Below are 15697 nucleotides of genomic sequence, written 5' to 3'. Positions count from 1 at the left end.
ATTTGGTGAACAAATTTCCTTCTACAACTATTAATTGCAAGACATTAGAGAAAATATGGTTAAGCTCTACAACAAATTATTTAATTCTGTGTGTATTTGGGTGTCCAACTTATGCTCATGTTAATGAAGGAAAATTGGAGCCAATAGCCATGAAATGCATATTTTTGGGTTATCAAGACAGTGTAAAAGGGTACAAGCTATGGGACCCTAAGGAATCAAAGCTCTTGATTAGTAGAGATGTGACCTTTGATGAGACAACCATACTTAACCCAAGACCCCATGAGGACCATGATAATAAGGTTCAAGTTCATGGTGTCAGCAAACATGTGGAGCTTGAAATTGAAGCTCTTAAACAAAAACCAAAAGAGACACATGATGAAGTCATAATAACATAGCCGAAGTATATGTTGGGTAGAGATAGGCCAAGAAGACAGATTAAACCACCTGGAAGTTATAAGGATTTTGTTGCTTTTTCATTCAACATGGCAGAAAGCATTGATGAACAAGAACCCACTTCATTTTGTGAGGCAGTTAATTGTGATGAGGCGCCACAGTGGAATGGTGCCATGAAAGAAGAGCTTGAATCCCTCTATAAGAATCATGCTTGGGAGCTTGTTGAGAAACCAATTGATAAGAAGATTGTGGGTTGCAAGTGGATATTTAAGAAGAAAGATAGAATAAGGTCCAAAGCTAGGTTTATAGAAAAAGGCTTTATACAAAGACAAGGTATTGACTTTAATGAAGTTTTTTCCCCAATTGTGAAGCATAGTTCTATTTGAGTGCTTCTTGCTCTAGTGTCTTTGCATGACTTAGAGTTAAAACAACTAGATGTGAAGACCGCATTTCTCCATGGTGATTTGGAGGAAAGGATTTACATGCAACAACTATAAGGGTTTATCGTACCTGGAAAACAAGACCACGTGTGTTTGTTGAAGAAGTCTTTGTATGTGTTGCAGTAATCACCTAGGCAATGGTATAAAGAATTTGATTCGTTTACGATTGATATTGAATATACATAAAGTGAGCATGATAGTTGTGTTTATCATAAGAGATTATCTGACAACTCCTATGTTTACTTCTTTATGTTGATGATATGCTAATCACATGTAAGTACCAAACTGAGATCAATTAGGCAAAGGCCCAACTGAGGTCCAACAAAAAGAATCCTTGGTATGAGATCATACAAGATCAAAAAGCTAGAAGATTGTGTATATCTCAAAAGAGTTATATTGAGAAAGTTCTAGAGAGATTTGGAATGCACAACACAAAAGCAGTTAGTACACCTTTTGCAACTCATTTTAAGTTATTTGCAAAAATATCACAACAAACAGCTAAGGAGGAAGAGTTCATGTCTTGAGTGCCTTACTCTAATGCAATTGGAAGTCTAATGTATGTCATGGTTTGTACTAGACCTGGATTTATACATACGATGAGTGTTGTTAGTCGTTATATGGCTAATCCAGGGAAGGCTCATTGGCAAACTGTGAAGTGGATTCTCAGATACTTGTAGGGTTCAACTGACATAGGATCGATATTTGGCAAAGGAATAAATGAAGTTCATAGTCATGTCATTGGATTTTATGACTCGGACTATGCAAGTGATCTTGATCGTAGGAGGTCCTTGACTAGTTATATTTTCACACTTGGAGGTAGTGCTATCAATTGGCATGCAACTTTACAGTCCATTATTGTCTTGTCAACTATAGAGACATAGTATATGGCAGCTACAAAAACAGTGAAAAAAACTTTATGGCTTAAAGGTCTTATTGTTAATTTTGGTGTAAGTTATTAGAAGGATATTATAGTGTTTTGTGATAGTCAAAACACAATTCACTTAACCAAGAACCAGATGATCATGAGAGGACAAGGCACATAGATGTTAGAATGTATTTTATTTGTGATGTGGTAACACAAGGTGATGTCTTGGTAGAGAAGATTGCTACTTTTGATAATCTAGTAGACATGATGACAAAAGCTCTTCCATCAATAATGTTCAAATATTGTTTGGACTCAGTTGACATTACAATAGCTTAAAGAATTCAAGACAAGGTGGAGATTTGTGACGTATGCCTTGAATTACCATTGTTATTTTTAGCAAATGGATAAAAATCATTTATTATGAATGGTAACAAACTATGGTCATCTTGTTACCAATAATTCCTTAGCATGTATAGTAATATAAATAGGTGCAATTGATTATAAGAGTTCAATAAAAAAAAGAGATAAAACATAAGGATTCAAATCTTTTTAGAGTATACTTGTGAGATTAAGAACTCATATACAATTCTTTTTTGTAGTTATTTCTTGCAATAGAAATTATTCTTTGTTATCGTTATAGTTTGTATAAATAAATTTCTACGTTAAACAATTTGTGACAACATAAACCAATAAATAAATAAATATTTGTGCATTAAAATGACATCATAAATGGGTTAGAATTTAATTTTAACAATGGTGTTTTAAATTTTATAATTGCAAAAAAACAAAACTATTGCCGATCATTTCAATTTTTTAAAATTCAATACTAACTTGAAAAAAAAATGTAATTGTAAATGAATTTGGCAACAAAAGTAATCATATAAGTCATTTAACAATTCAAAGTCAAACATAACAAAATGTTAACATATTATTTATAAAGTGAATATTATAAGTGTATGCGTTTATAATTTATTGGTCTACTGAAAAAAATATCGGTATCCTTTGAAATATATGTACTCACATTAGAATTTGCCCCTCTTAATTGTCCAAACTTAAAACTTCGTTTTCCAACACCTCAATCCTAATTTTATCCTTTTATTATTTTCTATAAATGACTATTCGCATGACTCTCTGAGAAAGCTTAACTTTGTCATTATCGTGCTAATGACATCCATTCCGGGTATTATCATGATATTATAATTCAAAGATCCAAATGATGTTATACGTTGTCCTTTCTTTACATTTGTTAACCAACTTTTGTGAAAGCTCTTTCTTTCTAAATCTAAAATGTGGCATATTTAGTTGCCTAAGCAAACGGAATGCCATCCTTGCCTTTCCTCATTCATCCCGGTTTGAATTTTAGCACAAGAAGTACGTGAAAATGAGTTAACGAGCCTAAAATACAACGACTGAACATGACTTATTGGCATCCCAAATTATAAAAACTGTTTAAAAAAGTAAGAAAATTAGGCATATTTCGCTTTATATGTGCTTTTACATGTTCCCTCCTTTCATGTCACAAAAATAAACCAAAAAAATTTATTGACAAAAATGACCACAAAATTATTAAAATAAAGTGAAGCAGAAAATATCAGTTGAGACATTTTCAGCAATGGAAGTGCTAACACTGTGGGACATGTGAAAATTAATTAAAGATATAAAGTCCACTTAATATGATTTTTTATGTGCACTTTTTTTTACAAACATGTGCACCTATTTATTATTGGATTGTTAGATTTCTCATCTCATTATTTTTTTTAATGAATGTTCTGATCTCACTCTTGATATGTTGTTTTAAATGTTCGTTCATTTTTTATTATTATTTATTAGTGCTAAAAAGACATTTTGTTGGACTTAATAGTTATCTATATATGAAGTTAAGTATATATAACTTATTTTAAAAGATGTAAATATTATTGGATTTTAAAATAAAATGTTGCAGTGATTTATAATAATTGAAGGTAAAAATGTTCATAAGAAAAATGAGACTAAATGAGTTGTTATTTTCTTAATAATAATTATATATTACTAGATCAGATTTACTTTCCATTTTAGAATGTGAATTTGACTTACTGAAATTACTTATCACTTAATATGCCCCTTGTTGAATTGAGACAATTTCTTGAATGGGTTGTAAAATCCAATCAAAAGTTCTTTTACCGATTTCACTCTTATCTTACGACAGACTTACAATATTTCAAAAACTCAACTGAAAATGTAAATTAAAATCTATTCATGAGTGTCATCGAAATGGCCCCAGGTAGTTATGATGCAGAATATAAATTTGGGAGTGTATAAGTTTGATTATTCCTAACGTATCCATCCCTTATCAGTTTCTTATCCCGTTTCCCTCTTTTTTCCTGTAAAGTCTATTGTGAATTTATGATCTTTTCCTTATTTTTTTTTAATTTTTAAAATAAGCTCAGAATTTCCAGTCGAGAAACTCCTTCACACAATCAAACTAAAATAATATTGTTTCCATATATCAAAAAAGTTTCACATTATTTAAGAATGAAGACTTAAATAGCTTATAAACACTTTTTTTTTTAATCTGACGAGTTAGTGTAATGGTTAAATATTATGTACTGATCACATTATGACAAATGATTTATTTAATGGAGAATTTCATATTTGATTTGTATCATATGTAAAAATCTTTTGGGTCAATGATAATTATAATACTTTGATCGGATTAATCTCTGATTCAAGTAGAATATGAGATACATGTAACAAGAAAAAAAAATACTTTTTTTAAACTCGTTGAGATACTTTTTAAAGAGAAAATAATAAAAATCAAATGAATGATAAAATACAATACCTCAAATAAGAGTACCTAACAAACTAGTGGACTTAAGGACTTGAGTTCGGAGCAAATATAAATTCATTTGTAATGGCAAATGCATGTCGGTAGTTTATTATTATATATTGAGATTTGTATATTCAAGTGTCTCTACGTTCAAAATAAATTAATAATTTTGAATGAATGATGAGGATGAGGATGAAAGCTTGAGAATTGATATGGACCTCATCCACACGCATGAGGGTGAGAGTGAAAGCATAGCCACTTTTCATATGAGAAAAAGGTCCACATATTATCAAAGAATATCAATGAAGGCCCATAAACAAAACCGAAGTGTGTGTGCATTTTCCCAATTATAGGGCGGTGACTATAAGTATATATTTTCCAGCAATCCCATCATCAAACAGTGCCTTATTATACAGTCCACCTTGCTTCTTTTTGTGGCTCTGTCTCTCTTGCTTTCTCTCTCTTCCTGTCTTCACCCTCTTCCTCACCCCACCCTCCCACCTTCCTCGTGATATGTCTTTTTTTGGACTCTAATAACATGCAAATGTTTCATCTTTGAATACGCCATTAATCATTTCGGTTGTAAGTATCATTGTTCTCTCATTCATTCAGTTTAAGCCTTCAACCCCCATCCGCTGTAGTTTTGATGGAGCTATAAAACATGTCAACTTCATCAATTAAACTATTTCTATAGAAAAATATAGATGATCACTATTTTTTTTAGGTGAGAAATTTATTCGACTCTCTGATTATTTGTTTAAGGAAATTTTTTACATAGAAAGAAAATTGAACATAATTTTTTTCACTAAATAATTTGTTTTCATGCACATAAATACAATAATATCTTAGACCATTGTGATAATTTATAACCGATCCGACAATAGAAATTTCTTTGTGCACTATATATCTATATATACATGAAATTAAAATTTATGTAGTTAATATAAAAATGAAAATAAACTTATTCTTCCATTTACATTTTGAAGAATCGAGAAAAAAAATAGTCATGCTTACATCAAAGATTTTATTAGTTGAAATTTATAATCTCAATTTGAAATATATAGAAGAGTTGTGGCATATTATATATATATATATATATATATATATATATATATATATATATATATATATATATATATATATATATATATATATATACCCAATAAAAATATATAAAAGAAAGAGTTAATAGTTTTTTAAAAGGTGGACCAAAATCTATGATATGTTTCTTTTTCAAAATCTTAGGAAGTAATAACACATTATGATTGTTATTGTTGATGTGAGACCAGAAAAAATCAATAGACTAGGTAAGAATTGTCTTATTTTTTTATAACTTGTAACTTTAGTTTCTTATAATTTAAATCTTTGATTTTGATTTTTGTTTTTAAATCAAGATATTTAATTTTATTATTATTTTTAAATAAGTAATTTTGATCATAGGACACTTATATAGCAAAAGATTAAATAAAATAAAAAACAAAAATAATCTTGATAGGAGTTTGAACTTATAAATTTGTATTCAAAGATAAGATAATAAATAATTAAATATTGACTTTGTTTAGTTAATTTTATAAATATTATTTTTATATATCATCAAGATTTATTAATTTAAAAAATATTTAATGTATAATTCTTTTAAATTTTATTTTATATAATTATATAATTTTATTTGGAATATTTACATATGTTAATTTTAATTTTAAAATTTATAATTAAATTTAATAAATTATATACATAAATTATTTTGTAAATTGATTTTAATATACATATTATTTTTACTTTAATTATATAAATCAATATAATTGCATCAATTAATATGTAAATCTCAAATTATTTAAATTTATTTTAATATTTTAATTATTTTTATTCTTATTAATAAAGTAATAAAATTTTAGTATTTAATTTTTTAAAACAGTTTCACGTTAATATTTTCATTATAACTGTAAAAAAATCATTTAGTAACTAATTTTTTAATACCAATTATATGAATAAATAAAATTCCATAAATTAATATGTAAATTATTTATATAAATTATTATATCTAAGTTATTTAAAATATGTAAATTTATTTTTATACATAAATAATACAAATTTTTATTTTAATTATTAAAAAAGATAATTTTTTATTTTTTAGATTATTTATATATTATTTTTAATTTAATAATTTGTATAAATTACATAAATTATTTTTTTAAAATAACCTATATAATTTGTGTAATTTTTAAAATTATAATAAAATAAGAAAATTTTTTGCCCATGATATTTTATTAATATATATTAAAATATAATTTTATAATAAAATAAATAAATTTGAAATTAAATATAAAATATATATAAATACTAAATATTTTATTTTAATTTACAAATTTTATAATGAAAAAAAATGAATAACTCGTGACTAATGATACATGAAAAATAATACTTATAAAATTCACTAAATAAATCAAGTTTCTTAATAATTTAATATTTATTCTTTAAAATAAAAGATAATGAGTTTAACTCCTTGGAAGAAATTTTTTATTTTTTGACTTTATTTAACCTCTAACCAAATAAGTAAAATTACATATTTTATCACTCTAATGTTCATTAAGTTAGACAAGTTACATATATCTATTTTTATTCAAACTTTAACTTGTGATCAACACCGTCGTATAAGAAAGATTTAAATTTTATTAACGCTAAAACAAAATTATAATATTTCTATATATCATGTGACCAAATCAGATTAAATTCTTGTTTTTCTACTATATAAGCCTCATTATATTTTTTTTAAAAATGTCCTTAATTTTCATGTTCTTTGAATTATATAAAGTGTAATCAAATTTATATATTTATATATATATATATATATATATATATATATATATATATATATATATATATATATATATATATATAAAGATTTTTAAAATATTAAAAATATAAAGTGATGTTATAATTTTTAAAAACAAATAAATCATGCTTGAACAAGATTCTATATATGCAAAATTAAAAGCATGTCTTGGACTCCCCTTTGTTATAATTTTTCAAATAAATAATTTTATTTATAAATGAACATTTTTTTACAGTATCGAGAGGTAAAATTTGCTAGGTTAATGGCTTGCCAAACAATATATAGGGATTCTTTATCAGAACTAAATAGATACAAGTGATTAAATAACACATTGAAGATTTTAGCAAATAATGATTATTCTCCGGAGGTCAAATGAAGAGTTTTTTTTATTATGTTTTTTCTTATATTAAGTTGTTTTAGTAGATGTATCTTTTATCGTATTTTCTTGTGATTTTTAGTTTTTACAAGGGGCTTTTAATCTCATTTTTTTTAAAAAAAAGCTTGAAGTATATTTTTTTGTTTTATATTAATTATTATAGCATATGTATTTTACTAGTAAACTTTTTAGGGTTAATTATCATATATTTTTTTAATTAATAGTTTTATGTCATCGAAGCAGGCGAGTGAAAAGGCTTTTACGTACTTGTTGTAATAAAAAAGGCTTTATAAGCAAGCTCAAAAAATGATTTTTTTTAAAGGCTAAAAAATTATTATAGAATTATATAATAAAAAAGTAAATCTTAAGTGAAATGTGATATCTTAATTAAATTAATTTCTTTTTCTTTTTCTTTTTAATTGTTTTCCCCAACATACTTGATTTTTTTTTTCTATCAGAAAACATCCCCAAAGAAGTAAGATTCGCATCATATTACAATGCCCCCAAAAAGCAGGGTCAAATCGGTCAAACCACTAATGATCTTCAAGATAAACATCCAATGGCATATTCGACATTTTACGTCAAATTTAAGTCTCATATGGTAACAAGGCATGCATATAAGGCCAAGCCCCTCTCTTCGCTGCTCCACTATACTTTTTTCTTTCTCCTTTCTTCCATCTTCTTCTCTTTTCACGTCATTATCCTAAACTTGCAGATTTTCACATCCCAAGCAACATGAAGGGGAGGTTCATGTTTCTGTCGGTGCTCCTTTGTGCCACCTTTCATGTCTCCTTCTCCATTACTGACGGTAAGAAGATAAAAAATTCAATATTCATAAATAATGCCTATACACACATACATGTACATATAGTAGTGTGTATTTGTGTAATTTATTTTAGGTTCAAATTTTGTTCTCATCATTGTATGTAAGTATTAAGGCTACTCTCATTATGTAAAAAATACTATCCAACTGATTTTCCTTTTTAAAAAAAAAAAAACTACCCAACTGATTTGGTACACTTCAACAATTAAGTTCAATGTTCATCATCTTTCCCATTTAGCTAACAAACGAAAAAACACTTTTTTGTTATTTTTTTTTACTTATATTATTGCAAATGAGTATTCCAGTTGACTATCGAAATTTTTAAATATCTCCAAAAAATTTGCTGGTAGTCATAATTATAGGTGGACTGTTTCCTCCCAACAATAATTTCGATCGTCCTTTTGTTAATATTCATTTGCATAATAGAGTTCTAAAGTTTTCTGACCAAACTATTTAACACTGACCATTAATGTGTCATGTGCTTCACTCCGTACATGTTGTAATCAATCAAAAGGTAGTATTCCGTATAAATTAAAATTTGGGTATTACAATATGCGAAGGGGTGAATTTATTCTCTGTCATTAGTTTTTTTTTTTTTTTGAAATTATATCGTTGATGTGGACATAATTTATAAGCAAGATATGCACCCTTAATAATCTTTCTGGCTAATGTGCCTCTTCTCTTCCTTCACATTGAATTATGCTGGGGTTCCTAGCCCTATATGACGGTGACCTTAGTGTCGCACGGCTGTCATAAATTCCTTTAATTTATTTCGTTCTGGGGCCCACAGTTTAGGCTAAGCATAATGCATGCATGTTGCTCTGAGAATTCACATGGCCCTGTGTGTTACTAGGGACGTTAGTGGACAACCACATAGGTTGTAGTGGACTGCACCACCACATGACTTCAGAGATATATTTTCTGAAGTCACTGTATCATAACTAGCTAGCAACTGGGAGATTTTGGGACAGAGTTGGTAGTAATTGTATTGGACACTAAAGTAAATTGCACTTGCATTATTGGACTTAGTTGTGTTCTAAAATGTCTTTCTCGTAAATTCACAAAAGTGGTCCTCTCAAATAAAATGGTCACCCCATTAGCTTAGCATAAGATCAAATATATATATATATATATATATATATATATATATATATAAAGAAATATACGAACATTTAGATATTAGATTTGTTGCTGATATTATAATACTTATTTAATGAGTATTATTATAAATATTATGAATATATATTAACATTGTTTTGTTGGTATAAAAATTGATATGTATTATTTAATACATTACACATTATGTAGCAACAGAGACCAGTAACGCATTCTTTGACCGTGTGTTTAGCTTCACATTTTTTGTGCTGGATGTGCATTGAGTGAGAAGCAACAATTTGCTGCTTTTACCTCACTTTTTTTTTTTCATTCTTGGATTTGAATTTATCTGATAATTGTGTATATCCAACATATTTGCAAACATATACTAGCATTGTTTTCTCAATACTCTTTTTATTTTATTTTTTACAAGAAATTATTAAATAGTCAAAGGACTATATAATTTCAACCAATTTTCATGTATTTTTATTTTATTTTTTAGATTGTTATGATTGTATCACATAAATATGTAATTTTGAATCATGTAATAATTTCTATTTTCAACATACTTTTTTATTAATTGAAATTTATATGAGTTCTACTAATTTAAGAATGGAGCCCACCAAATCAGAAAGAAGATTTACATTAAATCTAGGTGAATTTCTCTCAATAAAAAAAGATAAAAATTGTGTTACACACTAATATTTTTAATATAATATATTTTATTATTAATATAGACTTTTAATGTGTATATTGATAATTTAATTTTTATTGCATATAAGTTACATAAGACAATCCAAATGTCCAATTTTTCTTTATTAACACACTCTAAATAGTCTATATATCGACCTACAAAAAATGTCAAATGTTATCTAAATATTTAATTTAATATTTATTAACTGTGATATATAATAACTTTATTAATTTTCATAATAATTAATTGAAAAGGAATGTTCATCATAAATGCTAATTAGTTTATAATAAATATAAAATTTTTCAACATAATTAAGATGATAAATAATCTGATTCGTGAATTTGATCTTCGAAATCCTTACTTGTGTGTACGAAAAAAATATATGTGAGGAGGATTAAGTTCTCAAATAAGTCTCGGTGGTATTTTTCGAGAGATTACTTCTTAACCTTGGACGGAGGAATACTTAATTAAATATATATACTCTATATTAATTTCACAATAATTGATGCAGGCTTAGTAGCAAACGGCAACTTCGAGCTGGGTCCGAAGCCCTCCGCCCTGAAAGGAACTGTGGTGATTGGTGGCAGCCACTCGATCCCAGAATGGGAGATCTCTGGCTTCGTGGAGTACATAAAGTCCGGCCAGAAGCAGGGCGACATGCTGCTCGTGGTCCCCGAGGGGGCCTACGCGGTGCGCCTCGGGAACGAGGCCTCCATCAAGCAGAGGATCAAGGTGATCAAGGGCATGTACTACTCCATCACCTTCATGGTGGCCCGCACCTGCGCGCAGGAGGAGAGGCTCAACATATCCGTCACTCCAGACTGGGGCGTCATTCCTATTCAGACTTTGTATACCAGCAGTGGTTGGGACCCGATTGCATTCGGGTTCAAGGCGGAGAATGAGACAGTAGAGATGTTGATTCATAACCCTGGCAAAGAGGAGGATCCCGCGTGTGGCCCGCTTGTTGACTCGGTTGCTCTCAGGACTCTCTACCCTCCTAGAGCTACTAACCGTAAGTTTATTCTTTCTCTCCTCCTCTTTCTTTATTTTTTACTAAAGTATGTTTATTCTCTCTTTAATTAATACTGGCTAGGAGTGAAATCAAGCGCATACTTGTCTTGGTACTTTGAGAATAGTTTAATGTTGTATAATTAAATTCACCAAAAAAAAAAGTTGTGTATAATAATTAAGGTATTGGAATAAATTGGTTTTATATGTTGGTTTTTGCCGATATACTTAGATGTTTCTTATTAGACAAAGTCACAAAACTTAGATATAGTTTTCTAATTAAATTTATTTGTTAGATGTAGATATTTCATTAGACAAAGTCACGAAACTAATATGTTAGTTTCTTAGTTTGTTTGTTTTTAGATTATTTTTCCATTAAAATTGGAGTTTCCACTTATGTAATGCATGTAAGAAAATTTATATTTGAACATTCTTTAAGTGTTTACATATAGAGAGATAAAAAGAGAGAAAAAAAGAGGAATAGAAAGATAAAAATAAAAAGAGATATGTTATTCAGATGTTTGTAATTCAAGATTGGTATTGATTAGTATTAATTAAGGTAGAACATTAGTTTCGATTGTAAAAAATTACTAAAAGAATTTAAAAAATTACGGCTAAGTTTTTATTTTTTAATTTCATTGCATTATGTTTTGTTCAAATCTGACATGCTTATAAATCAATATAATGTTGATATTAATAATTGCACGCCATTATGTATAACTAATTTATAACATTTTAGTAGTTAAAATTATAAAACGTTTTACAATATGTAATTTAAATTAATTTATAATAATAATAAAAATATTATTTTGAAATATATGCAACAATAATATTTATATGACTCTGTGATATATAGACTGGATTACTCGATCTAATATGATCTAGAATTATCTTAAGGCTGTGTCTGTCTTCTTCTTCTTTGTTTACTTAAAAGTTACTTTAATATTAAATTTCAAAAATAAAACTGAAGATGTTCTGTCCTTATATAGTAAGAGATTTTATTTCATATAGTCCTATAATAATTGATTTATACAATTTATTTTAAGATGAGATGGAGGTCAGTTTTTTTTTATAAAAAAAAACCTACTTTTGTTAAATTTCATTTTTTTTCTTTTGTAAAAAGTAATATTATTACTTTTTTAAGATTTTTTTTCTTAAGAATATCTACTTTTGTTATACTTATTATTTTATAGTTCGCCATATTATCTAGGTAGGTGGGATGTAACGATCATAGTTATGAAATGCATAATTATGCATCCTATCCCTCTAAAGCTTCTATTGGAGCTAGTACAAAAGGCAGCTTAAATTCAAATTCAGATAAACTATTCATTACTTGCCTAGGTGAAGAAAAGGGTTCTGATTTCACAGAACATTGCTCCGCTAAAAATGGAATAAAATAATGCTAGAGAAAACTAAATGAGTGTGACTATATATATGTGTGTGAGAAATTATATGGGACCACGACAAGCAATGAATACTATCCACTTTATTTCTTCAGTTAGGTGACTATTAATTTATGCACAATGTAGTACCACACCTTATGACTAGCTTTTAACAATTCAGAATTTCTTAGCCACTTCACTATATTAAATTGACGAGTAAATAATTTAGAAGATAGAGTCAACTATATCAGCGCATGAATGATAGAAATTATGCTTTATAATTTCTTGAATGTGAAATTTATTCCCTCATATTAGTTCTTGCATCTTAAATGTTCGAACTAATTTAACTGACAAATTATATACATTCAGTATGTTTTTGTTTCAAGCTTAACTCAACATATATATATATATATATATATATAATCAAGACAAAATATCCCAAAACAAAAAAATATCATATTCTCATGTTTTCATAAAAATATTTCTTACCAATTTATTTATTTATTTTTTTAAATACTGAAAAATGTCATTTCTTTCTTTACATTGTCAAAAATATTACTCTAAAGAATGAAAATAGATAACTTAAACATTTCTCGCTCCTCAATGAGTCATTGAAGATAGAACATATATTCAGGGAGCACAAACATGATGATTTGTATGCCTATCTTGTCTTATTTAAATACTTTTTTGTATCGGCAAATATTAGTTTCTTTGTTAGAGAAAGAATTGAATCTGAGACTTTTTTCCTTTTGTCCTTAACTATCTGATCTATCTTATATCTTCAAAAACACATCTTTTAGATACTATTTTCTCTAAATTTAATCTTCATATTAGTGGTTTCTTCTATATACATCTCTTAATTGACATTTCTTCTCACATTCCACAGAGAACATACTAAAGAATGGTGGATTTGAAGAAGGACCCTATGTGTTCCCCAACTCATCTTGGGGAGTGATCATCCCCCCAAACATTGAGGATGACCACTCTCCCCTCCCAGGGTGGATGGTGGAGTCCCTAAAGGCAGTGAAGTACATAGACTCAGGCCACTTCTCAGTACCTCAAGGCAAGAGAGCAGTGGAGCTAATAGCAGGCAAAGAGAGTGCCATTGCCCAAGTGGCTAGAACCATCCCTGGCAAAACCTATGTGCTCTCATTCTCTGTTGGGGATGCAAGCAACTCATGTGAAGGGTCCATGATTGTGGAAGCCTTTGCAGGAAAAGACACCATCAAGGTGCCCTATGAGTCCAAAGGCAAAGGAGGGTTCAAACGTGCAGCACTCAAGTTTGTGGCTGTTACCCCTAGAACAAGAATCATGTTCCTTAGCACATTCTACACCATGAGAAGTGATGACTTTTCTTCACTCTGTGGGCCTGTGATTGATGATGTCAAGTTGGTGAGCCTGCGTAAACCATGATGAGGGAATTTGGGCTTGCTAGGGTGTGAGGCTAATGAATCAAAGTATTATATATATGGGTTCTGAGCCTTTGATTTTATATATAGTTAGGAGAATAATTAAGAATGCTTCTTATTTTCTATTTTTTTTCTTTAGAGGCTTGAGAGGTAACGAGTTTGATTTCATTTAAATATGAAAAAAATAAGTGTGTATAACAAGTATCATCTATAGACGTATAGTATATATACGGTGGCGTGTTTCTATAACTCCTTTCATGTACTTTGAATAAATGGTGCGAAACAAATATAGATTATTCACAACTTTGCTTTTATGCTATAAAAAATGTTTTACTTTAATTAATTGTCAATTTGTCGTCGTCGTTGTTGATGTTAAATTATAATGTGGAAATTTTTTAACTAGAGTTAAGTTTGCTAATTAGCTTAGTTAATTCGAAAGTTTTTGAAAAAAATTTACATTTTGTTTTCGATGAATAGATAGGCTAGCCAAATGCAATTCAGATGACTCTTACTCCAACACATATTTCAAAATTTGAATCCATGATCAAGTGATTTGGGAGCCGAAAGAAAAAATGTCTCTCAAGTGTAATGAGTTCTTGAGTTACTTCAAAAATAGTTGATTGAAGTGAATTGTTATAGAATTTAGAGATAAAAGAGACATAAAGATAAATGAATTTAAAAATAACGAGTAGGAAAATAAACAAACTAAAAGAAAAATAGTCGAAAAAACATAATTATATTGATTGGTTGGTTTGATGAGTTTTCAAGCACATTTATACAAGAATATAAAATATAACTACCTAGAATTGTGTTTGTCCACATTTAGTCATTGACTATTCAACTATCAATTCAGTTAATTTACACATAATTCGGCTAATCTTATCTTCAACTATATCCTCTTTGCTTTGATTTTTACTCCTATCTTCAAGTCACGCTCAGTTAATCCTATCATATCTCTGAAACCTTGATCCTAACCATTTTGTTGGACATTCATTGTGTTTTGGATCCATGATGAGCGAAGGCTTCAATTGACTTCAATTTACTCCACTTCTGCGAAATCATAATTGTTCAATGATAATAAATTTAAAATTATTCAAAATAACTTTGAATTTATTAGCCTTATTCCTATCATTGTATTTCGACAACAACTTGGCAATATCAACTTCATCATGTCAGCTTACCATATTCGGGTATCAAAATATTTTGAGTGATATTAATTTGAAAAAACCTAAGTCAGCTGCTATTTTCATAAATCAACTCCCTCTTCAAGGCGAGGAAATAGAATTAAACTTGCCTCAAACAAACATCAACATGTAAGTATTATTTTGTTGTTTCATAAATACTTCTTTTAACTTCGACTAACATTTTAGTCTTTACATGAACCTATTTTGACTACTATCAATGCTGGACAACATCCAATACCCTTAACTCAACCAATTTCTTAGCCTTCAATAGTTGGTACTTCATCAACATTAGCTCACCCAATTCTACCAAACATTCCTGAAGAGGTTCTGACCCAATATTTCCAATCTCCTTTTTCCTCACTACTAATTAAATGCACCATAAGGTGGTT

At 28.4% G+C, this 15697-nt stretch overlaps 1 protein-coding gene across 1 annotated transcript; it reads left to right on the top strand.

The window, feature by feature from the left end:
* The first annotated feature begins 8345 nt into the window (after positions 1-8345).
* On the top strand, positions 8346-14427 carry LOC100776765 (cell wall-associated protein BIIDXI-like). Its single transcript, XM_003544570.5, has 3 exons — positions 8346-8521; positions 10837-11337; positions 13602-14427. The coding sequence occupies exons 1-3, from the start codon at positions 8449-8451 to the stop codon at positions 14126-14128; spliced, it is 1101 nt and encodes a 366-aa protein (XP_003544618.1). The 5' UTR covers positions 8346-8448; the 3' UTR covers positions 14129-14427.
* The last annotated feature ends 1270 nt before the right edge of the window (positions 14428-15697 follow it).

This window comes from Glycine max, chromosome 14, assembly GCF_000004515.6.
Source record: "Glycine max cultivar Williams 82 chromosome 14, Glycine_max_v4.0, whole genome shotgun sequence".
In the NCBI taxonomy this organism is placed as follows: domain Eukaryota; kingdom Viridiplantae; phylum Streptophyta; class Magnoliopsida; order Fabales; family Fabaceae; genus Glycine; species Glycine max.
Note: the sequence above shows the minus strand (reverse complement) of the source record. Positions and strands in the feature narration are given on the sequence as shown.

Coding starts and splice junctions, on each gene's coding strand:
- LOC100776765 (XM_003544570.5), top strand. CDS start 8,449: ATGAAGGGGAGGTTCATGTTTCTGTCGGTGCTCCTTTGTGCCACCTTT. Junction 8,522..10,836: donor CTCCTTCTCCATTACTGACG/GTAAGAAGATAA, acceptor TAATTGATGCAG/GCTTAGTAGCAAACGGCAAC. Junction 11,338..13,601: donor CCCTCCTAGAGCTACTAACC/GTAAGTTTATTC, acceptor CACATTCCACAG/AGAACATACTAAAGAATGGT.